This window comes from Scyliorhinus canicula, chromosome 28 (genome assembly GCF_902713615.1).
Source record: "Scyliorhinus canicula chromosome 28, sScyCan1.1, whole genome shotgun sequence".
NCBI lineage: Eukaryota > Metazoa > Chordata > Chondrichthyes > Carcharhiniformes > Scyliorhinidae > Scyliorhinus > Scyliorhinus canicula.
In genome coordinates this window covers 1,370,144-1,397,697 of record NC_052173.1, presented here as the reverse complement: position 1 = coordinate 1,397,697, position 27,554 = coordinate 1,370,144, and the positions used below count along the sequence as shown (strand labels likewise).

Here is a 27,554-nt window from a genome sequence, read left to right as displayed (position 1 = left end):
GGGGTAGCAGATGTGTGAGAGGTGTGGGTGGGGGCCAGCGAATCATGCGCACATGTTTTGGGGTTGTGAAAAATTGGGAAGATTCTGGGCGGGAGTGTTTGCGGTCTTAGCCAGGATAGTGGAGGAGTGAGTGGACCCAGACCCTTTGGTGGCGATATTTGGGGTTTCAGAGAAACCTCATGGAGAGGAGGAGGCCGATGTGTTGGCCTTCGCCTCTCTGATTGCACGGCAATGAATTTTGCTGGAGTGGCGGTCGGCATCGCCACCGGGGGTAGCAGCACGGTTGGGTGATTTGTACGACTTCCTGCGGTTAGAGAAGATAAAGTCTGAGTTCAGGGGCTCAGCAGGGAGTTTGAGAAAAGGTGGGGGATGTTTGTGACCATGTTTGAGGGGCTGTTCGTCATAGGGGGGGTGGGTGAAAAAGGAGATAAATCTGTACAAACTGTGTAGTTGATTGTTGGGAAGAATGTTTCCCGGGGTGTTTATTTGCTGTCACCTACTTTGATACAAGTTTGACTAAAATGCGTTTTTAAAAAAAGAACTGTATCCACACTACACTTCTTGGAATCATAGAATTTACAGTTGGCATGAAATCCTTGAAATTGGGAGTTTAGCCCTCAGTGTCTCAGAGATATATTTGGACAGATAGCTTTATTCCACAGAAATAAAATACTTAACCTTTATGTGGCCAGCAGCTAAATAACAGATCGGGAACTAAATGTTCTGATGTCCATGTAACTCTTCTTTTTTTTCCCAATTAAGGGCAATTTAGCGTGGCCGATCCTTGCACATCCTTGGATTGTGGGGGTGAGACCCACACAGACATGGGGTGAATGTGTGTAACTCTTCTGTTAGTAACTCACTTCCCATTTAATTGGTGAGTAAAATCTTGACAAAACATTAGCACTCAGAAAGGACAATTCAAACTTTGAAATACAAACTTCAGACAACTCGAATTTAAAAGGTAGACTTTGCACACTCAAGTGAGGTGGTTTTACGGCTGAATTATGTATTCTTGAGATTTAGAATATGCTGAAACATCCAAAGTTAAAACTTAGTGCAATAGCATTTAAAGAAAATAGGAACATAGTAACAGGAGTATAACAGTCAGCCCCTTGACCCTACTCTGCCATTCCATTATCTGCAATGAAGAGCACGGAAGGGGCAGCACGGTAGCATAGTGGTTAGCACAATCGCTTCACAGCTCCAGGGTCCCCGGTTTGATTCCGGCTTGAGTCACTGTCTGTGTGGAGCCTGCACATCCTCCCCGTGTGTGCATGGGTTTCCTCCGGGTGCTCCGGTTTCCTCTCACAGTCCACAGATGCGCAGGTTAGGTGGATTGGCCATGATAAATTGTCCCTTAGTGTCCAAAATTGCCCTTAGTGTTGGGTGGGGTTACTGGGTTATGGGGATAGGGTGGAGGTGTTGACCTTGGGTAGGGTGCTCTTTCCAAGAGCCGGTGCAGGCTCGATGGGCCGAATGGCCTCCTTCTGCACTCTAAATTCTATCTATGTCATAGGAGGAGCGGTTGAGGACTCTGGGTCTGTACTCGTTGGAGTTTAGAAGGATGAGGGGGGGATCTGATTGAAACTTGCAGGATACTGCGCAGCCTGGATAGAGTGGAAGTGGAGAGAATGTTTCCACTTGTAGGAACAACTAGAACCAGAGGGCACAATCTCAGACTGAAGGGATGATCCTTTAAAACAGTAAGAAGTCTTACAACACCAGGTTAAAGTCCAACAGGTTTGTTTCAAACACTAGCTTGCCTATATACATATCATTACAGGTGGAGAGAAACTCACTTGAGGCCCAAAAAATGTTATTGAATAGTGTTGCTCATTTTGATCCCAACAGCATCGCAATACTGTTGCTAATATTTATGATGTGGAGATGCCGGCGTTGGACTGGGGTGAGCACAGTAAGAAGTCTTACAACACCAGGTTAAAGTCCAACAGGTTTGTTTCAAACACTACCTTTCGGAGCACTGCTCCTTCCTCAGGTGAATGAAGAGGTCTGTTCCAGAAACATATATATATAGACAAAGTCAAAGATGCCAGACAATGCTTAGAATGCGAGCATTTGCAGGTGATTAAATCTTTACAGATCCCATGTGATCTTGCATACTCTAGCCATGTATTCACGTTTAGCTCTTGTATCACGTTTAGTTCTCGTATCATTCTGCAAAAACTGCACTTCAGCGATTCTTCCCACCTACAATCTGGCAACCCACAACGAATCCCCATATTGCTGTTTGCTTTGTGATTTCATAGTATTTACAGTGCAGAAGGAGGCCATTCGGCCCTTAGAGTCTACACCGGCCTCTGAAAAAGCACCACACCTCCACCCGATCCCCGTAACCCAGCAACCCCACCTAACTTTCTGGATGTGGATACCACAGAGCAATTTAGCATGACCAATCCACCTAACCTGCACATCTTTGGATTGTGGGAGGAAACCGGAGCACCCGGAGGAAACCCACGTAGACACGGGGAGAACGTGCAGACTCCACACAGACAGTGACCCAAGCCGGGAATCGAACCTGGGACCCTGGCGCTGTGAAGCAGCAATGCTACCGATCTCTGACTTTTTTCAACTTGGAGGTTTCCCGCACTTCGGGTTTTACCCCTTAATTTTTTATACTCAAGGGAACACAAGCCTAGTCTATGCAATCTGCCCTCATATCGTTCTGAATAGCTAAGCCGTTCTAAATCCGGTCAATGCTTGAAATGCTGCTGGTCACCATCAGCTCCTTGGTGAAAGATTATCACCCTTACCATTCAAAGTACAGTTTTCAGCCCAAACAATCTCTCCATCAGACTGGATGGTCTGATTCTGTGGGAATTTCAGGTTAATGTAGAATGTGGCTTCAGCACCAGTTAAGGTGGGGGCGTCATTGTTAACGTCAAGTGAAATTGGCCCTCCTGTGAATGAGAAACAAAATCTGAGTATGCAGCCCTTCAGCTTTTAGGTTATTAAAAAGGTGGACCTGTAATTGACCACAGACCCGGGTTCCTTATCCCTAGACCAAGTAGTAACTGTTCAGACTTAATGTAGACAGAATGGATCTTAATGTTCGTGATAATGTCAATCCATGAGTTCAAGACAGTTACAGCAAGTGCTCCAGAAATTAACTAAATATCAGTATCCAATTTGGCTCCTTCAGAACTAATTTTAGGGATTTTACATGGGTTAATGGGGTCGCCTTAGAACATAGAACAGTACAGCACAGAACAGGCCCTTCGGCCTTCGATGTAGTGCCGAGCAATGATCACCCTACTTAAACCCACGTAACCCGTATACCCGTAACCCAACAATCCCCCCATTAACCTTACACTACGGGCAATTTAGCATGGCCAATCCACCTAACCCGCACATCTTTGGACTGTGGGAGGAAACCGGAGCACCCGGAGGAAACCCACGCACACACGGGGAGGACGTGCAGACTCCACACAGACAGTGACCCAGCCGGGAATCGAACCTGGGACCCTGGAGCTGTGAAGCATTGATGCTAACCACCATGCTACCATGAGGCCTTGTGGTGCAATGGGCAACATCCCTGCCTCTGAGCCAGAACCTCTGGATTCGGGTCCCAACCCAGGACTTGATGGCCGAGGAACCTGCGTTCATAACGCAGCCAAACAGGTTCGACATCAACCTGCAAAATCTTTCCAACATGCCAATGCAGGCGATAAAAGTGGGAGAGACTCCTGGTCAGCCTGATGTGGAGTGGCGCCCCTCAAGCTACAAGTCTCTGGTGACAGGCTGGCGACCTGTTCCAGGAACAACCTTAGTATGGGAACAGATATATACCATTAGGTGTGGGAAGACAAATAACAACAATGGATTAAGTTCAACATCTTGTTGTTAGAGAGGACAAACTGATCTTGAAACTGTTTGCATACTTACAAATGAACTTAGCTCTCCTCTGGTGCAGAACACAGATAAGGGAAGATGCTGCAACTACAAGGTAATGTCTAAGCCAACATAGAAACTTGACAGTAGCATTAAAAATATACACATCTTCCCGGGATCTATTGTCTCTTAAAAATATTGCCTGGTCCGAGGAGTCCAAAGCTCCTGCAGCAGTAGGTAGTACTGTCAATGTAACATCACCAAGAGAGAATGTGGGGCACCAACTGTGGCTGAATTCCTAAACCCCTGGCAACCTAGGGGTATTCTTATTTGTTTTTGTGTTTCCTATTTACTGGTTTGTCCTTTTTGAAATTTATAGACACAAAGTTTGGGAAGGGGTGTTTTTAACTGCTGTTACCTCATTGATATTCAAACCTAAATCAGAACATCAAGATCTATTAGTGTGATATCAACAACTTGCATTTGTATAATATCTTTAACGCAGTAAAATGTCCCAATGGATTTCACAGGAACATTATCAGACTAACCTTGCCACCAAGCCACATAAGGGAGATATTAGGAGAGATGACCAAATCCTGGTCGAAGAAGTAGGTTTTAAAGGAGATGTAAAGTGGCAGGGTGGGCAAGAGAGGAATTCCAGAGCTTAGGGTCGAAACATCTGGTGGCACAACCATCAGTTATGGTGTGAAGGGAGTGGGGCTGCACAAGAGGTTAGAGTCGCAGGAATGCAGGAGTTCTTGGATAGTTGTGGGACTGGAGAAGGCTACAGAGATGGGGAAGAGTGACAGTGACAGGGAAGGTGAGAAGAGGATGCACAAAGGCAAGGGAAATTCAAATAGCAAGGGTGGAGGGATTGAGGAATGGAACAATCAATCTGCCCATTGAGTGGGGTGGGGTGCTGTGCATGAAAAATGCAATGGGTAGTCCAAAAAGGAGAAATGAAGTGAAATAAAGTATGTTTTGTGCTTTTCTTGCATTCTGATAAGGCTTGGTTTGATTTAGGATTAGAGGAATTCTGTTGTGCACATAATTACACTGGGTTCCTCCAGGTCCAAAACGGAGGGAATAAATCCTGAAATTCTGATGTGTTCAGGCAAACTTCACCCGAGTATCCTAGTATCTACTAATTTTCACGAATCAGTATAATTCGGAGATAATCAGAAGATGCTCCAGTCGCACATTCTCACCTTTCCAACAATCATGCCACCTGGAGTCCCCAGCCTTCCAAATGGGATAAAGGTCAGAATTCCAGGACTTGTAGCCAGTCAACCGTCTAGGAGAAGAGTTCTCTTTGTTCCTTCTGTGTCCATCATTAGGAGACCCTATCAAAAGGCCAAACCACAAAAAAAGCATTCAAGTACAGTATTCTGTATTGCTCTACTTTACAATTTAAGTTAGAGGAAAAAAAAACCGAGTCCATTATGTTTGCCTTCTACCATCCTGGTTGGGTGGCGCAGTGGTTAGCAGTGCTGCCTCACGGCGCCGAGGACCCGGGTTCGATCCCGGCCCTGGGTCACTGTCCGTGTGGAGTTTGAACATTCTCCCCGTGTTTGCGTGGGTTTCGCCCCCACAACCCAAAGATGTGCAGGATTGGCCACGCTAAGTTGTCCTTTAATTGGGAAAAAAAGAATTGGGTACTCTAAATGTATAAAAAAATACTATCCTGGTAATCATCCGATCCAACAATCATGGAATTGTTGACTAATGATAGCAGTTGATCGCTATCAATTAGTTTACAACAAACTGAAACAAGAGGCAGGGAAAATCTTACTGAAATTCACCCACCCCCACACACATCCTCACTATATTCTTCGAGAAATGTTAAAAGACTTGCTGCACTTTGACACACATAATCCAAATATTGCTCGTTTCGATGAAGTGACCCATGGTTTATTTCACTTTGAAAATGTCCTGCCTTAGCAAATGATTATTTTCATTCTTTCTCGGCTCTAAGGACGTTGGTTCCCACGGTTTATGTGTTCAGAATTTGTGCCTGAAGAAGCATCAGGCTGCTTGGCTTGAGGCATGTGACAGATTTCACCTCCACACATTGTGATTCAGTGAGATCCCTACTGAGAGAACATCCATATCACACGCCTCCCAAAATCTTCAAACTCGCTCATGTGACAATCAGCTGAGGAACCTAATCCCTGCCTGTTGAAAGGACGTTAGTGAGGCCCCTCAAACCAAGTAAGTTTATACCCTTTTTTTAAAGACACTTATTCCATTGTATTTCACGTTTAGCCGTTAGCTCCAGAAAAGCTGGTAAATTATTGTCCGCAAAAACTGCAAAGTCACGCTGGTTTCAAGCTTTTTGTCCAACATTATTATTTTCCATGCTGGAGTTGAATACATAACACATAGCCTACATGTTAAATTTGGACTATTTGTGGCACAATGGTTAGCATTGCTGCCTACGGCGCTGAGGACCCAGGTTCGAATCCCGGCCCTGGGTCACTGTCCGTGTGGAGTTTGCACATTCTCCCCGTGTCTGCGTGGGTTTCACCCCCACAACCCAAAAGATGTGCAGGATAGGTGGATTGGCCTCGCTAAATTGCCCCTTAATTGGAAAAAATAATTGGGTACTCTAATTTAAAAAAAAAGAAAAAAAAAAATTAAAAAAAAAAAAAAAAATTTGGACTATTTGCCATTTATGTTTGCCAGGTCTCAGCTTGTTTTTAATAACCACAAAATGAAATGCTACCAAAATCACTCCAAATTAAGGCTGCTCCAGTGATACCATGAGTAATTTTGTCACTTGTGTCTAAAAGTTTGAACTCACTTTAAAATTGACATTCATACAGTTAGCAATGGGACTATTTTAGGAATGGGAAAGATGATTAGATTTTTTTTTAAATTTAAAGTACCCAATTCTTTTTTTTCCAATTAAGGGGCAATTTAGCGTGGCCAATCCACCTACCCTGTACATCTTCGGGTTGTGAGGGCGAAACCCACGCAAACACGGGGAGAATGTGCAAACTCCACACGGACTGTGACCCAGAGCTGGGATCGAACCTGGGACCTCGGCGCCGTGAGGCTGCAGTGCTAACCACTGCACCACCGTGCTGCCCAAAGATGATTGGATTTAACTAGTCACACACCAGCTGAATGAGAGTTTGATTTTATTTACTGTCTCATTAAATGGAGGTTTTAAAATGTCTCCAAAAGAAGGGAGATTACAGGCAGCTTTGGACTTTCTTTCTCACTATATTCTTCGAGAAATTTCTAAAGACTTTCTGCACTTTATTAATGCGTGCTGATCGTAGCTTGATTTTTGGACACCTTTCTAACGTGCTAATGGTAGTTTCTGACACTGTATCCAATTATCACTTCACTCTTCATTGGCAATGAATTCAATTTTTTTTTTAACTCTTAAAGGCAGTGGTAGCATTCCAAACTTACAAGACAGTTAGTACGGTGAGCTTATGAAGTCCAGACTCTTTAATTCTGATACCTGAATAAAAGTTGTTATTTCTGGAGATAAGGGCAGCATGGTGGCGCAGTGGGTTAGCCCTGCTGCCTCACGGCGCTGAGGACCCAGATTCGATCCCGGCTCTGGGTCACTGTCCGTGTGGAGTTTGCACATTCTCCCTATGTCTGCGTGGGTTTCGCCCCCACAACCCAAAGATGTACAGGGTAGGTGGATTGGCCACGCTAAATTGCCCCTTAATTGGAAAAAAAAAGAATGAGATGCTCTAAATAAATGAAAGAATTCTGGAGATAAATGGAATGAAAGTGGTTCCCCCAATTACTTAGATGCACAGTTCAGTGAGGTACTGAGATTCATACAAATGAGATCCCAAATTTGACTCCTGCTCAGCGCTGAGCGATCTGATTTTACCCAAAGTGGCAGTTGGCACATTACAATAAGCCTCAGTGGCCCAGGAGGTATATATCCCCCCCCCCCCCCCCCCCCCCCCCCCCCCCCCCCCGCCACCCAGCAATGTTTGTGGGCATTGCAGAGGGGAGATTGGGCCTACGATTTCTCTGCCTCACCACATCCTCTCTCTCTCTCTCTCTCTCTCCCCTCCACACACCACTACTCCCCACTCAAATTCTCTGTCAAATATTTTCACATGTAACAATTGACATTTGGGTTGGGTCGTCGAGGTTTGGCAGTGCGTCTTGAAACTAACCCAACAAGATGCCCGTGTCTCCCGCAGAGGGACAAAAACAGATGAACAGTCAAAGGCTTTGGAGGGTCAGTGTAATTTTCTTCATGGATAATATCCTGCTTCTCTAGCAGCTGAGCCTTTTACCTCCATCTTAGAGGGGCTGGGTGTTTGAATCTCAGTCTTGCCTGCTTTTCAAACCCTTCTGTCCTCTTGTGGAGGTGTTCGAGTAAAATACAGCAATAAATGGCCTTGTCAGTCTGGGAGAAGCAATCTAACAGTGAGTACCTCCAGGTCTATAGAAGCTCATCCCTCTTGACTGATCCAGAGTGATATCACCAGTTGTGCCATTACCACTAGAGGCTACCTTCCCTGAAGGTCAAATAGAGGAACTGTTGATATTTAAAGAATGGGGTTGATGGGAATATCATTTAAAGAGATTGGCAATGAACTGGGGAGAAATGCTGACTAAATTCTGGTGGACTGCTTTTTGAAAGGTAAACCAAACACATGGTGTTGGTAATTAGAGAGGGCCTCACTTGGTAAAACTGATCTTTTTTATAAGCAGGAGGGCAGGAAGAGGACCACACATGGAGCTTTAATTTGAGGGACTCATTAGTGCTATGTAAATTGGTAAAAGTAGTTTTTTTTAAAATGGAGATTTTTCTGTAAGGAAAATAATTTTGTGATGTTAAATTATATTGTTTTGCCAAATGGAGTTTTGCTTTTCTGTTAGCAGAATATCGCAGTGGAATATTGCTGCTAATTCTGTACCTCTGCCCATTTTTTCCAATTAAGGGGCAATTTAGCATGCCCAATACACGTAGCCTGCACATCTTTGTGTTGTGGGGGTGAGACCCACGCAGACATGGGGAGAATGTACAAACTCAACACAGACAGTGACCTGGGGCCAGACTCGAACCCGGAAGCAGCAGTGCTAACCACTGCGCCACCATGTCGCCCCGCACATCATTGACTATGTTTGCCCTGCCAATTTTATTTCTTAGGAGTTTAAAGTACTAGCAAACAAATTTCTGCTAAATGTTGTATTGGAGCCTTGGAAGGTGAAAGTCACTTTTAGTTAATGGGTGGGGAAGAAATTTAACTCTTCAGTCTGCACATCCTCCCCGTGTGCGCGTGGGTTTCCTCCGGGTGCTCCGGTTTCCTCCCACAGTCCAAAGATGAGCAGGTTAGGTGGATTGGCCATGATAAATTGCCCTTAGTTGCCCTTAGTGTCCAAAATTGCCCTTAGTGTTGGGTGGAGTTACTGAGTTATGGGGATGGGGTGGAGGTGTTGACCTTGGGTAGGGGGTAGGGTGCTCTTTCCAAGAGCCGGTGCAGACTCAATGGGCCGAATGGCCTCCTTCTGCACTGTAAATTCTATGTAAACTAATAAGTTCCAGAAGGGGCGATATTGAGCCTGCGTTAGCATAGAACATAGAACAGTACAGCACAGAACAGGCCCTTCGGCCCTCGATGTTGTGCCGAGCCATGATCACCCTTTTCAAATCCACGTATCCACCCTATACCCGTAACCCAATAACCCCCCCTTAACCTTACTTGTTTTAGGACACTACGGGCAATTTAGCATGGCCAATCCACCTAACCCGCACATCTTTGGACTGTGGGAGGAAACCGGAGCACCCGGAGGAAACCCACGCACACACGGGGAGGACGTGCAGACTCCACACAGACAGTGACCCAGCCGGGAATCGAACCCGGGACCCTGGAGCTGTGAAGCATTTATGCTAACCACTATGCTACCGTGCTGGCCGAGCAGTCAGTGAGAACGGCGACACCGACACACAGTCCAGAGAGAATCGGAAAACGCAAATCTCTTGCGGCGAGATCGCAATTTCCGATTACTCCATCAGCGGAGAAACACAAAGCACACCGCGGGGAGCCCGGGAACGTCATTTTAATACATTAGCATGTCATTCGCGAACATTCACTCCGGGATATCTCCCGCCCGCTCAATGAATATTCAGCCTGATGTTTACAACAGCCTTACATGAAACTGAGATTCAGTCCCTCAATCTCAGGGGGAGGGGTCACCCGCAGGACTTACCTGCCCTTCATGTCAGGCACCCCTTGCTTTAAGTGGGTCTGGAGGCTGACAGGCAGGCAGGCATCCCTTCCCGTGTCCTCCTCGCTGGGTGTGATAACCCTCACGACGACCAAGGGGGAAATCGCTGATTGATCCCCCCATGGGCTTCGTAGAATACGGGTTCCCATGGGAGTGGGCAGAGACTTGCCCAGCTGGATTGCATTTGTGAGACCTTAAAGTAGCTCCCAGATCCGGATCGGCAGATCCCGATAGTCCTGGGCTGGGATGGTTGTTTTGTGAGCCGCAGTAACGGCCTTGTTTTCAGTTTAAAATAAACCGGTTTGGTCTTTTACTCTGCGCCTCCTGGAATGATTACACTGGGTTTGTGCCCAAATCGCCACTGAGGGAGGTGAATACAGTCAGCACTGGGACGACTGTGAGGTGTCTGGAGGCCAGGCTGTCAGGGCAAAGTGGAGGTTCTCAGGAATGGATTGCATCCCTGCCTCATGAGGCATGTGTGGTAGGCTATATTAGGGGTATCGCGGTACCTAGGTGGGATGTACCTTATACTGTAGTAGGAGTGGTAGAACCTGCCTGCTAGTTCCGCCCAGCAGGCGGAGCATAAGAGTCTGTGTTTCACCCACAGCAGTCATTCTGTACCGGAGCTGCTGGGGTAACTACTTGTTCATTAAAGCCTTCAATTGGACTACAATCTCGCTTCAGTAGTGATTGATCGTGCATCAGCATGAAGACCCTCTCACTGGAGGGGGAACAAGTGCAGTATGAGCAGAATCCCACACTCAGACAGCACTGTGAGGACAAAGGGGTTAAGCTGCATGGAAGTTCAAATGCATTTGTCAGGGAAGTTTGACTGTCAGAAATTAGTGTTGGGGTGGATGGCTATGGCTGATGGAAGGCTTGTCAACTCTGCACCCTCTGTAACCTTGGAGAATGAGGGTGTGCTTATCATGTTCATTGCAGACTTCACACGAATCAGCTGTGCCTCTTCTGCCACAAGAGGCAGTCATTTGCCCAAAATGCTACTTCACCCTTCCTGGACTGTCAATTGTGCCCATGAAATCTGCAGAGCTAGACATGAGTGCCACTGATTGGAGAAAAAGTTCTTAAGCCTTTGGAAGTGCTGGGTAAGGTGCCATTGAAACTCTTGCGGATCCATGCGCTTCATTCAGGTGGAGGTGGGAGGAACAGCTGTGGGAGGTGGCTACAGTGTGAGAGGGGCGGGTGTGAGGCTTAGTGGAGAGGCACTCACGAGGGGGAAGCACAAGGGCGAATGATCCAGAGGCGTGGAGGGCTGAGGGTCAAAGCTCTGTCAGGAATGCTCACTTTAGTGTTCCTTTCTTTTCAATGCATGTTTCTGGAGAATCATGGAGCCAGTTGATTTGGCTATTCAACTCAGTGATCGAGTAGCAGCAGAGATATCAATGTGCCGCTGAACGTGACCAGGGTCAGCGCCGTGCAGAGGAGGAGCAGGCTGGGCCTGTAGCTGTTCTGAGAGCAGCACAACAGGTGGCGCCTACTAGGCGTCACTACCAGAAAAGGGTCGTCCGACATCAGACACAGTTGTAGACGTTGCAGATTCAGTGCCAGAGAAGACTCCGTCTGTCCCAGGTGATGGTGGTCTACCTGCAAGAGCTGGCGCCACATGGACACTGCCGAAGGGCTGCCGTGGGCCAGCGCGAATTGGCACATGTGCAGAGGGTTTCTGCTCCGCGCCGGCCATGGCGGAGCCTGACAGAGGCCCGCCCGCAGATCGGTGGGCCCCGATCGCAGGCCAGGCCACAGTGGGGCCCACCCCCCACCCCCATCCAAGGCCAGATCCCCCCTGTGCGCCCCCCCCCCCCGGGATGGACCATGTCTATTTCACGCCGGCGAGACTGGCCAAAAACAGGTGGCGGCTTGGCCCATCGGAGCCCGGAGAATTGCTTGGGGGGCGGGGCGGGGGGGGGCTGCCAACGGCCCCCGACCCAGCAGGGAGGGTCGGAGAATCCCGCCCTATATTACAATGGTGACTTACCCTAACTAGTGCCTCGGTTCACCATGCCCGCCAGGAGCCTACAGATTCTTACTCTTCCTCACCCATTACATCTCGGTGTATCTCCAGGATCCACAGCTGAGGTTGAGGCTGCCTTCCACACCCTGGTGCCTGAGATGACCTTGGCGGGCAAACGCTGTGGGGCCTGGCCTACTTTCGGGCAGCACAGGTGTTGCAATGCCCACTCCTCATTCTGCTGGGTTGGGAGGTGTGTCACCCACAGGTGTGAGCTGGGCTGCACACTCCCAGAGTCCTCTGGGTGGAGGGCCCTGGGCTGCGTTCCTGACGATCCTGTTCCTCTGAGTGCCGGAGGGGCCTGGGCTCCTCAATGGAATGGAGGGACAGCTGGAGTGAGGTCGAGAAGCCATGTCGTCCTCTTGTGCACTTGTGGATTTCCACCAGTGCCTGCACCATGCTGTTGAAGCTCTCTGCCACGGAGCAGATATCTCCCTGCCACAGAGCAGATATCTCCCCTGCCACGGAGCAGATATCCCCCTGCCACGGAGCAGAAATCCCCCTGCCACAGAGCAGATATCCCCCTGCCACGGAGCAGATATCCCCCTGCCACGGAGCAGAAATCCCCCTGCCACAGAGCAGATATCCCCCTGCCACAGAGCAGATATCCCCCTGCCACGGAGCAGATATCCCCCTGCCACGGAGCAGAAATCCCCCTGCCACAGAGCAGATATCCCCCTGCCACGGAGCAGATATCCCCCTGCCACAGAGCAGATATCCCCCTGCCACAGAGCAGATATCCCCCTGCCACAGAGCAGATATCCCCCTGCCACAGAGCAGATATCCCCCTGCCACAGAGCAGATATCCCCCTGCCACAGAGCAGATATCCCCCTGCCACGGAGCAGATATCCCCCTGCCACAGAGCAGATATCCCCCTGCCACAGAGCAGATATCCCCCTGCCACAGAGCAGATATCCCCCCCCGCCACGGAGCAGATATCCCCCTGCCACAGAGCAGATATCCCCCTGCCACAGAGCAGATATCCCCCTGCCACAGAGCAGATATCCCCCTGCCACAGAGCAGATATCCCCCCCGCCACGGAGCAGATATCCCCCTGCCACAGAGCAGATATCCCCCTGCCACGGAGCAGATATCCCCCCCCCCCACGGAGCAGATACCCCCCCCCGCCACGGAGCAGATATCCCCCTGCCACGGAGCAGATATCTCCCTACCATGGAGCAGATATCCCCCTGCCACAGAGCAGATATCCCCCCCCGCCACGGAGCAGATATCCCCCTGCCACAGAGCAGATATCCCCCTGCCACGGAGCAGATATCCCCCCCCGCCACGGAGCAGATATCCCCCTGCCACGGAGCAGATATCTCCCTACCATGGAGCAGATATCCCCCCCCGCCACGGAGCAGATATCCCCCTGCCACAGAGCAGATATCCCCCTGCCACGGAGCAGATATCCCCCCCCGCCACGGAGCAGATATCCCCCTGCCACGGAGCAGATATCTCCCTGCCACGGAGCGGATATCCCCCTGCCACGGAGCGGATATCCCCCCCCGCCACGGAGCAGATATCTCCCTACCATGGAGCAGATATCCCCCTGCCACTGAGCAGATATCCCCCTGCCACGGAGCAGATATCCCCCTGCCACGGAGCAGATATCTCCCTGCCACGGAGCGGATATCCCCCTGCCACGGAGCGGATATCCCCCCCCGCCACGGAGCAGATATCTCCCTACCATGGAGCAGATATCTCCCTGCCACGGAGCAGATATCCCCCCCGCCACGGAGCAGATATCCCCCCGCCACGGAGCAGATATCCCCCCGCCACGGAGCAGATATCCCCCCGCCACGGAGCAGATATCTCCCTGCCACGGAGCAGATACCCCCTACCATGGAGCAGATATCCCCCTGCCACGGAGCAGATATCCCCCTGCCACGGAGTGCACATTCTATGCCAAGATCTCCACTGGTGACGCCACCCTCGCAGTGTTGGTCTCGTTGCGTAGGAGTGACGGCACCATTTTCCTTGGACAGAAGGTGATGGGACTCCTCCAGTCGGCCTTGCAGTCCGAGGAGGGAATGCTGTCATCCCTTCCGGACACTCGTGACTCTGCCTTTACAGTTCCAGCAGCTCTGGGATGACCGGACCCAGGGGCACATCGACCAGGAACTCAGCAGCGTCCTGGAATCCAGCATCCCTCCGAGTGCCGGTTCCCTGGGACGTACCTGCCTCCACCTGCTGTGGATCATCAGCTGTGAGGTGAGTGACCCAGAAGCCTGCCTAGTACTCAACCCCACCGACGTGTGAGTATCTGTGCTGGAGGAAGGTGCGGATAGATGTGACGCCTCTTTGGGGGTGAGATCGGAGATGTCTCCCTCAGCGATGAACATGTCTGTGGTCTCCAAGGGGTGCGAGGATGGTCCCAGCTGGCCAAGTTCAAGGGAAGGGAGATGACATTAGGAAATGACGGTGGATAAATAATGGGACAATGTTCACTCACATGAGGCCTGAAGAATGACTGTGTGTCCTGAGGGGTCTCACTTTTGTCTGCAGCCCCCACTTAACCCTCCGCACAAGCTCGGTCCTGCTCCTCCCCGGCCAGCTCAAGGGCTCTTTCCTCAAAGTGGGTGAAACATCGGAGCTCACAGTGACTCCGGGTGGCAGTGCCCACTCACACCGATTGTGCTGGTTTGTCCTGCAGTGAGACAGATGGGAGCTTGTAGGCGGGAATCCTGCCCGTTGAGATGGTGATGAGGTGTGGCAGGCGTGGGACCAGAGTGGGAGCGGGGATGTGAGGAGCAGAGTAGATATTGGCGGAGACCCTGGGGATTGGAGGGGGTGGAAGAAGGCCTTGAGACAGGTGTTGGCAGCCCGCGAGGTGGCTGGGTAAGAGGTCACCTTGCGAGGTGTGTGTGAGGGGTGCAGTGAGAGACTGGAGGTGGCAGACATAAGAACATAAGAACTAGGAGCAGGAGTAGGCCATCTGGCCCCTCGAGCCTGCTCCGCCATTCAATGAGATCATGGCTGATCTTTTGTGGACTCAGCTCCACTTTCTGGCCCGAACACCATAACCCTTAATCCCTTTATTCTTCAAAAAACGATCTATCTTTACCTTAAAAACATGTAATGAAGGAGCCTCAACTGCTTCACTGGGCAAGGAATTCCATAGATTCACAACCCTTTGGGTGAAGAAGTTCCTCCTAAACTCAGTCCTAAATCTACTTCCCCTTATTTTGAGGCTATGTCCCCTAGTTCTGCTTTCACCCACCAGTGGAAACAACCTGCCCGCATCTATCCTATCTATTCCCTTCATAATTTTATATGTTTCTATAAGATCCCCCCTCATCCTTCTAAATTCCAACGAGTACAGTCCCAGTCTACTCAACCTCTCCTCAACCAGACCTACCCTGGCCATCTGAAGAAGGTCCATCTTGCAACACTGATGCCCCATCCTCTTCTGCAGTGAGCTGGCACTGACTGAGGCTGCCATGGCCTCCCAGGCAGGGACGGTGACCTTGCTAGAAGGATGAATGCGCGACCGGGGATATTGGAAATCACATCACTGCTGCACACCATCCATGAGTTTGGTCAGGGCTCCCTCTGAGAATCCCGGTGCTGGTTTCTTCTCGAATGGATCTGGAACACGTGCTGAGGGGGCGTCTATATGGAGCTCCCCACTAATTGCAGACATTAAGTTGCCCCGGAACGAACGAATCAACAGGAGGCCACTACAAACGAGGCGTGATTCGCTAAATTTGGGGAAAATTCTGCCCATACTTTGGGACCACAAGTCTAAACTCCCGGAAAGCTATATTTAACAATTAACGTTGATGTAAGTGTCATCTGATCTGTCGCTAATTTACACTGGAGTATTTCAACTGAGTGCAGCAGTTGGAGCTGTGAAACTAACAGTTTAAATACAGTGCAGTACCAACACCTTTGAACTGTTAAAAATGCTCCTTGGCATGACACCTGCCAAGACATGCTGTGAGTTTAATGACAGTTACATAACAGGAGGGAGGAATATCCCGAATTTAAACAAAAAACATTCTCAACGATATCAGCAACCTACTAAATCCAAAAAGCATTCTTAAACTACCATGGGTATATATGTATTTGAAAAAGAATTCCAATCTTAGTTGTGAAAATAACAATATTTGTACATACGGCACTTCTTTTAATCAAATTTCCCCCCCCCCAGTCCGAGAAAAAAAATCTGCATTGTAATTAGAGATTAAACCTTAAATCAGCTTTCACTCCAGGAATGTGTCACTGTTCTGTTTCCCCAGCGAAAAAGAGGGGTTTTAGAATTCCCCAATGTCAGACAATTAGCAGTACAAATCGTAATATCATTTAAGATGTCGCCCTGTTAAATGTTAAAAATTGATCATTCTATTTAAACACTTACAGCCGGCAATCATGGGAGCAGCACCAATGGTAAAAATCAAGAGCAACTGCAAATCGCTGCACATCTTTTTCTTCCTTCTTGCTTCTTTCTTGCACAAACTTCAGAGTCGAAGAGATTGAATCTTATATAGAAGCCACTTTTAAGCAAGTCGAAAGCATCAAATGAATGTAAAGCCAGCCTCCTTTGTGACATCAGTGGGGAAAACTACAACACATTAACCTTTTGAGAGCTATTGGATAAATGGCAGACATGGTCACATTGAGCTTGCCTTTAAGATATGCCATTTCATTCAGATTGCATATATTCAATCATCTTTCGCTACATACCGCACAGTTTCTGTCATCCTAGTGACCAATATTTGTCTGTACACTCTTGGTGCTTAATAATATTCAATATTTGCAATGTTTTCTTCTTGTGCATGCTCCCTCTTTCTTTGTCCTATTATAGAACATAGAACATAGAACAGAACAGCACAGAACAGGCCCTTCAGCCCTCGATGTTGTGCCGAGCCATGATCACCCTACTCAAACCCACGTATCCACCCTATACCCGTAACCCAACAACCTCCCCCCCACCTTACTTTTTTAGGACACTACGGGCAATTTAGCATGGCCAATCCACCTAACCCGCACATCTTTGGACTGTGGGAGGAAACCGGAGCACCCGGAGGAAACCCACGCACACACGGGGAGGATGTGCAGACTCCGCACAGGCAGTGACCCAGCCGGGAACCGAACCTGGGACCCTGGAGCTGTGAAGCATTTATGCTAACCACCATGCTACCGTGCTGCCTGCACCCTCTTTCTTTGTTATCTCTGACTCTTATTCTCTTTTTCTATATCTCTTGCTTTTTTTTTTCCCCTCTCTTTCTCTTTAATTCGGTCTCACTGTCTCTGACCTGTATGTTCATCTCCCTCTCTTTCGATATTTCATAGAACTAGCATTGAAAGAGGCCATTTGGCCCATTATGTCTGGCTGTTTGGTCGAGCACGACAAAACTAATCCCATTGTCCTCTTCTGAGGATCGGGAGAGAGGGGCATCTGGGAGAGAAGGGGGTCAGGATGGTGGCGACAAAGAGGGTGGCAATTGTGAAGGGATGACTTGGAGGAAGGGGCAATGGGCATTATCAGTGAAGGGTGAGAAATAGCTAGCAGCAATTTGCAGTTTTAACCAGAACGCTCCTGGTTCTTCCCGTTTCATTGTCCATGATGCACAGAGCACAGTTTTATGTAAAAAGATAGAACATCGAACATACAGTGCAGAAGGTCATTTCGGTCCATCGAGTCTTCACCAACCCACTTAAGCCCTCACTTCCACCCTATCCCCGTAACCTAGTAACCCCTCCTAACCTTTTTGGTCACTAAGGGCAATTTATCATGGCCAATCCACCTAACCTGCACATCTTTGGACTGTGGGAGGAAACCGGGGCACCCGGAGGAAACCCACGCAGACACAGGGAGAACGTGCAGACTCCACACAGACAGTGACCCAGCGGGAATCGAACCTGGGACCCTGGCGCTGTGAACATAATAACATAAGAACTAGGAGCAGGAGTAGGCCATCTGGTCCCTCGAGCCTGCTCCGCCATTCAATGAGATCATGGCTGATTTTTTGTGGACTCAGCTCCACTTTCCGGCCCGAACACCATAACCCTTAATCCCTTTATTCTTCAAAAAACTATCTATCTTTATCTTAAAAACATTTAAAGAAGGAGACTCTATTGCTTCACTGGGCAAGGAATTCCATAGATTCACAACCCTTTGGGTGAAGAAGTTCCTCCTAAACTCAGTCCTAAATCTACTTCCCCTTATTTTGAGGCTATGCCCCCTAGTTCTGCTTTCACCTGCCAGTGGAAACAACCTGCCCACATCTATCCTATCTATTCCCTTCATAATTTTATATGTTTCTCTAAGATCCCCCCTCATCCTTCTAAATTCCAACGAGTACCGTCCCAGTCTACTCAACCTCTCCTCGTAATCCAACCCCTTCAACTCTGGGATTAACCTAGTGAATCTCCTCTGCACACCCTCCAGTGCCAGTACGTCCTTTCTCAAGTAAGGAGACCAAAACTGAACCCAATGCTCCAGGTGTGGCCTCACTAACACCTTACATAATTGCAGCATAACCTCCCTAGTCTTAAACTCCATCCCTCTTGCAATGAAGGACAAAATTCCATTTGCCTTCTTAATCACCTGTTGCACCTGTAAACCAGCTTTTTGCGACTCATGCACTAGCACACCCAGGTCTCTCTGCACAGCAGCATGCTTTAATATTTTATCATTTAAATAATAATCCCGTTTGCTGTTATTCCTACCAAAATGGATAACCTCACATTTGTCAACATTGTATTCCATCTGCCAGACCCTAGCCCATTCACTTAACCTATCCAAATCCCTCTGCAGACTTCCAGTATCCTCTGCCCTTTTCGCTTTCCCACTCATCTTAGTGTTGTCTGCAAACTTGGACACATTGCCCTTGGTCCCCAACTCCAAATCATCTATGTAAATAGTGGGCCCAACACTGATCTCCGAGGGACACCACGAGCGACTGATTGCCAACCAGAGAAATATCCATTCATCCCCACTCTTTGCTTTCTATTAATTAGCCAATCCTCTATCCATGCTACTACTTTACCCTTAATGCCATGCATCTTTATCTTATGCAGCAACCTTTTGTGTGGCACCTTGTCAAAGGTTTTCTGGAAATCCAGATATACCACATCCATTGGCTCCCCATTATCTACCGCTCTGGTAATGTCCTCAAAAAATTCCACTAAATTAGTTAGACATGACCTGCCCTTTATGAACCTATGCTGCGTCTGCCCAATGAGACAATTTCTATCCAGACGCCTCGCTATTTCATCCTTGATGATAGATTCTAGCATCTTCTCTACTACCGAAGTTAAGCTCATTGGCCTATAATTACCTGCTCTCTGCCTACCTCCTTTTTTAAACAGTGGTGTCACGTTTGCTAATTTCCAATCCACCGGGACCACCCCAGAGTCTAGTGAATTTTGGTAAATTATCACTAGTGCATTTGCAATTTCCCTAGCCATCTCTTTTAGCACTCTGGGATGCATTCCATCAGGGCCAGGAGACTTGTCTACCTTTAGCCCCATTAGCTTGCCCATCACTACGTCCTTAGTGATAACAATCATCTCAAGGTCCTCACCTGTCATAGCCTCATTTCTATCAGTCACTGGCATGTTATTTGTGTCTTCCACTGTGAAGACTGACCCAAAAAACCTGTTCAGTTCCTCAGTCATTTCCTCATCTCCCATTATTAAAACTCCCTTCTCATCCTCTAAAGGACCAATATTTACCTTAGCCACTTTTTTTATATATATTTGTAGAAACTTTTACGATAGAACATAGAACGATACAGCGCAGTACAGGCCCTTCGGCCCTCGATGTTGCACCGACATGGAAAAAAATCTAAAGGCCATCTAACCTACACTATGCCCTTATCATCCATATGCTTATCCAATAAATTTTTAAATGCCCTCAATGTTGGCATGTTCACTACTGTTGCAGGTAGGGCATTCCACGGCCTCACCACTCTTTGCGTAAAAAACCCACCTCTGACCTCTGTCCTATATCTATTACCCCTCAATTTAAGGCTATGTCCCCTCGTGCTAGCCACCTCCATCCGCGGGAGAAGGCTCTCGCTGTCCACCCTATCTAACCCTCTGATCATTTTGTATGCCTCTATTAAGTCACCTCTTAACCTTCTTCTCTCTAAAAACGATCTGTTTTTATATTCTGAGCAAGTTTACTTTCATAATCTATCTTACTTTTCTTTATAGCTTTTTTAGTAGCTTTCTGTTGCCCCCTAAAGATTTCCCAGTCCTCTAGTCTCCCACTAATCTTTGCCACTTTGTATGCTTTTTCCTTCAATTTGATACTCTCCCTTATTTCCTTCGATATCCAAGGTCGATTTTCTCTCTTTCTACCGTCCTTCCTTTTTGTTGGTATAAACCTTTGCTGAGCACTGTGAAAAATTGCTTGGAAGGTTCTCCACTCTTCCACCATAAAGTCTTTGCTCCCAGTCTACCTTAGCTAGTTCTTCTCTCATCCCATTGTAATCTCCTTTGTTTAAGCACAAAACACGAGTATTTGATTTTACCTTCTCACCCTCCATCAGTATTTTAAATTCCACCATTTTGTGATCGCTCCTTCCGAGAGGATCCCTAACAATGAGATCATGAATCAATCCTGTCTCATTACACAGGACAAGATCTAGGACCGCTTGTTTCCTTGTAGGTTCTATTACATACTGTTCTGACTTTTTCGCCTTACTATTCCTGATTTCCACCCAAATGTGGAAACCCTATCCTCCATAGCACCGATGTCATCCCTTACTATTACTCGGATATCATCCTTAAATAACAGAGCAACACCACCTCCCTTACAGTCCACTCTGCCCTTCCGAATAGTTTGATACCCTCGGATATTTAACACTGCAGTCATGACCATCCTTTAACCATGTTTCAGTAATGGCCACTAAATCATAGTCATTCACAATGATTTGCGCCATCAACTCATTTACCTTATTCCGTATACTACGAGCATTCAGGTAAAGTACACTTATGTTGGCTCTTTTATCTCTGTTTTGAATCTTAGCACCTCGATCAGTAACCTCTCCTAAGTTATATTTCCTCTTAACTTTTCTCCTAATTTTCTTTGTTGTTGAACCCATATCTTCATGTAACAACCTGCTGCGTCGCTTACCATTTATGTTTTTACTTCCCGTTTTATTCCTTTTAGTATTACTGGGCCTATTCACTGAGCTCTCCTCAGTCACTGTGCCTTGTACTGTCGCCCTTTTTGATTTTAGACTATGGCTTCTCTGCCTTACACTTTCCCCCTTACTTCCTTTTGCTTCTGTCCCTGTTTTACTACTTTCCAACTTCCTGCATTGGTTCCCATCCCCCTGCCACATTAGTTTAAACCCTCCCCAACAGCTCTAGCAAACACCCCCACCCCCCCCCCCTCGGACATCGGTTCCAGTCCTGCCCAGGTGCAGACAGTCCGGTTTGTACTGGTCCCACCTCCGCCAGAACCAGTTCCAATGCCCCAGGAATTAGAATCCCTCCCTCTTGCACCATCACTTGAGCCACGCATTCATCCTATCTATCCTGACATTCCTACTCGGACTTGCTCGTGGCACTGGTAGCAATCCTGAGATGACTACCTTTGAGGTCCTACTTTTTAGTTTAACTCCTAACTCCCTGAATTCAGCTTGTAGGACCTCGTCCCGTTTTTTACCTATATCGTTGGTGCCCATGTGCACCACAACAGCTGGCTGTTCACCCTCCCCGCCCCAGAATGCTCTGCAGCCGCTCCGAGACATCCTTGACCCTTGCACCAGGGAGGCAACATACCATCCTGGAGTCTCAATTGCGTCCGCAGAACCGCCTGTCTATTCCCCTTATGATTGAGTCCCCTAACACTATAGCCCTGCAATTCTTCTTCCTGCCCTGCTGCACAGCAGAGCCAGCCATGGTGCCATGAACCTGGCTGCTGCTGCCTTCCCCTGGTGAGCCATCTCCCTCAACAGTATCCAAAGCGGTATATCTGTTTTGCAGGGAGATGATCGCAGGGGACACCTGCACTGCCTTCCTACGCTTGCTCTGTCTTTTGGTCACCCATTTTCTATCCCCCTCAGTAACTTTCACCTGTGGTGTGACCAACTCGCTAAACATGCTATCCACGACGTCCTCAGCATCGCGGATGCTCCAAAGTGAGTTCATCCGCAGCTCCAGAGCCGTCAAGCGGTCTAACCGGAGCTGCAACTGAACACACTTCTTGCACGTGAAGGAGCCAGGGACAGTGGACATGTCCCTGAGCTCCCACATCGCACACGAGGAGCATGACACGGGTCTGGGATCTCCTGCTAGGTCTTAAACCTTAGGTAAACTTATACACCTAAAATTTCAAAAAACTAAAGAAAAATAAATAAATTAGACAATGAAAAGGAAAACTACTTACCAGTCACAAAAAGCACCTCGTCCCCACCCAGCTTCGAATTCCCAAACTCACTCTTGGTTGTGCCTCACTCTGGCTGTGTCTTCTCTGGCTCACTGGGAGAACTTACCCAGGGTCTCAGATGCTCCCTGGTTCTCTCCCTGCAGATTAAAAGTTACAGGCCAGAAGAAAAAGAGAGAACAAAACAGTCGGGGAAAAGCACCTTCTCCCACTCTGCACCAAATTACCAAGTTCCAACTTCCCACTCCGGCTGTGTCTCCTTGACTTGCGCAAAGCTTACTGAGTGCGCTTTCTGTCTGTCTTTTATACAGACCTCAGCTAGCCAGTGTGACTCACACAACTTAAGCTTCAAAGAGTTGAATAAAATGTGCACCTTTGTGCCCCTAAACAGGCCTCAGGTGACTGACAGATAACTGCCTCTCAGCAATTAGGGTGGGGGCAGCTTCAGCCAATCAGACACTAACCTACACACTGCACTTTTAACTGAAAAACAGCAGAATTAGACTTACCACTTACCTTTGCTGATTACCTCACTGCACCAAATTACCAAGTTCCAACTTCCCAGTCTGGATGTGCCTCACTCCGGCTGTGTCTCCTCGACTTGCACAAAGCTTGCGTGAAGCCACAGTGCTACCCACTTGTGCTGCCCTATAAATGACCACTTTTGATTCCATGTTGAGTGATTGTTTTTTTTAATGAGTTTGGTTAGTGCGCACAGGGTCAGTACACACAAGATTAGTATGTATGTGGTGAATACACATAAGGTTAGCCCACACAGGGTGAGCATACACAGGATAGGTACATACAGGGTTAGTACGCACACAAATCTGTTTCACAATGCGGAGTGACAGGTGTGTTTATTTTGAAAGTTGCAAGGAACACTCAGTCCTTGCAGGATTCAAGTACTTGTAATGTGTAAAATGCTGATTTGTTCATCTTTACAGGCAGTGACGCTGAGTGCCACATTGTGAGACATTGGTTCACACCTGCTTTTGTGTTGCTCAGTTCCCAATTTAACCATCTTTGCATTGGAAGTAACAGAGTGAAGGACAAACATATTTCAATGGCCAATAGGGGGACTAACAACTGAAGAGAAAAACACTAATGACCCATAGGTATGCACCTCCTCATGTAGTTCATACTGAAAATGACAGAGTCTTGGGAGTACAGATCCTCTCAACTGTATAGCCCAGAATATCAGGAGGAAGAGGGTTTCACATCCTACCAAAAGAGCTTGGTGTCCGGCTGTGTAAACAAAGAAAATTCCAGGGCTAACCCCCCATCTGTGGTGAGCTTTGACAAAGAGTCATCGGACTCGAAACGTTAGCTCTTTTCTCTCCCAACAGATGCTGCCAGACTTGCTGAGATTTTCCAGCATTTTCCATTTCGTTTCAGATTCCAGCATCCGCAGTAATTTGCTTTTCTCTGTGTTGAGCTTGTCTGGGCAATGAATCATAGGATTTACAGTGCAGAAGAAGACCATTCGACCCATCGTATCTGCCCTGGCCCTTTGCCCCACTTAAGCCTCCACCTGTAACCCAGTAACCCCGAATCTTTTTGGACACTAAGGGCAATTTAGCATGACCAATCGACCTAACCTGCACATCTTTGGACTGGGGGAGGGAACTGGAGCACCCGGAGGAAACCCACACAGACAGTGACCCAAGCTGGGAATCAAACCTGGGACCCTGGAGCTGTGAAGCAACAGTGCTAACCACTGTGCTACCGTGCCGCCCGGCACCAAAGATGGTGCAAAATTTGACTCAGCGTCTCTGAGCTAGGGAGAGGAAAATCATCCAGCATTCTTGCTCCTGACCATTATCCAGTGACTCCTGCTGAAAAGTACTTGTATATGAATGTAGGGTAGGTCACGATCAGGCTTGTCTGTGATAACCCCATCTCTCAGCCACTTCCTCTCATTCTCTGTAGGTTTTCAAATGAAGCATCACACCTCGGTGAGCTGCTGAATAGCTGCTGCAGTCTATGGAACCACACCCAAACATGAGTTCGAACCTTCAGGAGGGAAGAGGAAGATTTTAGATGGGGGAAAGTAAAAAAAAACCTCACACAATACTACACAGTACTTGACAAAAGTCTTCTTTCATTGGTTGCATTGCATGTGTCCATTCTGCTCAAAGGTCAAGAGATGGGATCGCGCAGTTGCTCAATATTTGTTCTGCGAGGGTACTTAAAAGAACATTACATTGGGTGTAACTCCTTCCTCTCAGGGGGTGAATACAAACGATTAAGAGAGTTCTCCTGGTGTCCTGGGTGGCATGGTAGCACAGTGCACGGTTGCCTCACAGCTCCAGGGTCCCAAGTTCGATTCCCGGCCTTGGGTCACTGTCTGTGTGGAGTCTGCATGTTCTCCCCGTGTCTGCGTGGGTTTCCTCCGGGTGCTCTGGTTTCCTCCCACAAGTCCCGCAAGACGTGCTGTTAGGTGAATTGGACATACTGAATTCTCCCTCTGTGTACCCGAACAGGCGCCGGAGTGTGGCGACTAGGGGCTTTTCACAGTAACTTCATTGCAGTGTTAAAGTAAGCCTACTTGTGACAATAATAAAGATTATTATTTATCCTTTGATCAGGATCACAAAAATATTGATCTGGTTTGTTGCGTTCAAATCTGGCTGCCACGTTTCAAAATTACAACGGTACAAGCGGAATCTTGTGCCTTCCCATGTGATGGTTTAGTGTGATAATTAAGTCACTATGTACCAATCAAATCATGTGGGAGTGTGTATTTTTTCTGCCCGACACTGCTTTCTTCCACTGTGATGTAGAACCCACCCGCCTTTATGTGTAATTGGTTAGCCAGAAGGCAAAGTAATTTTATTACTGTGTCACAGATACACTTTAATATTAAAAAATATATATTTAGAGTTCCCAATTCATTTATTTTTTCCAATTAAGGGGCAATCCACCTACCCTGCATATCTTTGGGTTGTGGGGACGAAACCCACACAAACACGGGGAGAATGTGCAAACTCCACACGGACAGTGACCCAGAGCCGGGTTCGAATCTGGGACCTCGGCGCCGTGAGGCAGCAGTGCTAACCCACTGCGCCACCATGCAGCCCAACATAGATTTTACATAGAATTTACAGTGCAGAAGGAGGCCATTCGGCCCATCGAGTCTGCACCGGCTCCTGGAAAGAGCACCTACCCACGGTTAACACCTCCACCCTATCCCCATAACCCAGTAACCCCACCCAACATTAAGGGCAATTTTGGACACTAAGGGCAATTTATCATGGCCAATCCACCTAACCTGCACATCTTTGGACTGTGGGAGGAAACCGGAGCACCCGGAGGAAACCCACACACACACGGGGAGGATGTGCAGACTCCGCACAGACAGTGACCCAAGCCGGAATCGAACCTGGGACCCTGGAGCTGTGAAGCGATTGTGCTATCCACAATGCTACCGTGCTGACACTTTAATATTCTAACATATAAACCGTCAACTGTTTTGAAGTAAAGAGAGTTGCTGGTCGAAATGTTCTTTCGGAACTTGGATAACCCAAACATAACCCAGATTTCTATCTGATTCCATGCATTCCTCAATATCTTCAAAAGAAAATTGGTTGGTCGCAAGTTAGAGCCGGCCAAAGGAGTTTCTTTCTTCAAATTTAATCTGACTTGTGCTTTAATGATCTAACTCTGGCTGACACAGGGCGGCACGGTGGCGCAGTGGTTAGCATTGCTGCCTCACGGCGCTGAGCTCCCAGGTTCGATCCCGGCTCTGGATCACTGTCCGTGTGGAGTTTGCACATTCTCCCCGTGTCTGCGTGGGTTTCACCCCCACAACCCAAAGATGTGCTGGTTAGGTGCATTGGCCTCGCTAAATTGCCCTTAATTGGGAAAAAATGAATTGTGTACTCTAAATATATTTTAAAAAAGAAACAAAAAACTCTGCCTGACAACAAAGTGAGCTGCAGATCAGGAAGATTCAAGGCTGTGAAAAGAATGTGAGACTGTTTAGCCAGCTTCGAAGTAATGAACTTGTTGTTTGGGTTCTGCACAGAAGACAAGCACATGTTTTCCAATCCTTTGGGACTTTAGCTTCATTAACTTTTTCCTTTCTTTTAAAGGTTCCATAAATTACTTGAATCTTTTTTTTTTTTAAATAATTTTTATTCAAATTTTCCAACAACAAATTTTCTCCCAGCAGTTAAAGTAAACAAGGTGTAAAATGAAAATGAAAATGAAAATCGCTTATTGTCACGAGTAGGCTTCAATGAAGTTACTGTGAAAAGCCCCTAGTCGCCACATTCCGGCGCCTGTCCGGGGAGGCTGGTACGGGAATCGAACCGTGCTGCTGGCCTGCTTGGTCTGCTTTAAAAGCCAGCGATTTAGCCTGGTGAGCTAAACCAAACTAAACGGAAACAGAAAAAGAAATCCCCCCCCAATACAAAGTAATAAATTAATAACTAATAACAATACAAGGAGAAAATAGCAAACACACCGTCGCAACAACAAACCCCCTTAACAAGCCCCAAACCCCCCCCGGGTTGCTGCTGAGACTGACCACCCTCCGTCAGGAAATCGAGAAAAGGCTGCCACCGCCAGAGACGCAAAGGCCAGGGTACCGGCCTCTCTCGCCTCCTGCACTCCCGGCTCCGATGCTACCCCAAAGATCGCGAGCCCCCGGCCCGGCTCCAGCCTGGAACCGACCACCTTGGACAAAGTCCCCGCCACCCCCTTCCAAAACCCCTCCAATGCCAGACACGCCCAGAACATGTGGGTGTGGTTCGCTGGGCATCCCGAACACCTCCCACACCTGTCCTCCCCCCCAAAGAACCGGCTCATCCTGGCCCCAGTCATGTGCGCCCTATGCAGCACCTTCAGCTGAATTAAGCTGAGCCGTGCGCAAGAAGAGGACGAGTTCACCCTCCCCAGGGCATCCGCCCATGTCCCATCGTCAATCTCTTCCCCCAGCTCCTCCTCCCACTTCGCTTTCAGCTCTTCCATCGAGGCCTCCTCCTCTTCCTGCATCATCTGATAAATTGCCGAGATCCTACCCTCACCGACCCACGTCCCCGAGAGCACCCTATCCTTTTTTTTTTTTTTTTTTATAAATTTAGATTACCCAATTATTT

At 48.0% G+C, this 27,554-nt stretch overlaps 1 protein-coding gene across 4 annotated transcripts in view; it reads right to left on the bottom strand.

The window, feature by feature from the left end:
* pmela (premelanosome protein a) overlaps positions 1-16,612 on the bottom strand; it is a 50,589-nt gene extending 33,977 nt beyond the window's left edge. For all 4 annotated transcript variants that reach the window (XM_038786463.1, XM_038786465.1, XM_038786466.1 and 1 more), the window contains exons 1-3: positions 16,465-16,612; positions 5,061-5,195; positions 2,775-2,921 (exon numbers count right to left, since the gene is read on the bottom strand). In XM_038786463.1, the coding sequence (XP_038642391.1) occupies positions 2,775-2,921; positions 5,061-5,195; positions 16,465-16,528 (346 nt within the window). In that variant the 5' untranslated portion in view covers positions 16,529-16,612. The remainder of the gene's footprint in view (positions 1-2,774; positions 2,922-5,060; positions 5,196-16,464) is intronic.
* Between the last annotated feature and the right edge of the window lie 10,942 nt (positions 16,613-27,554).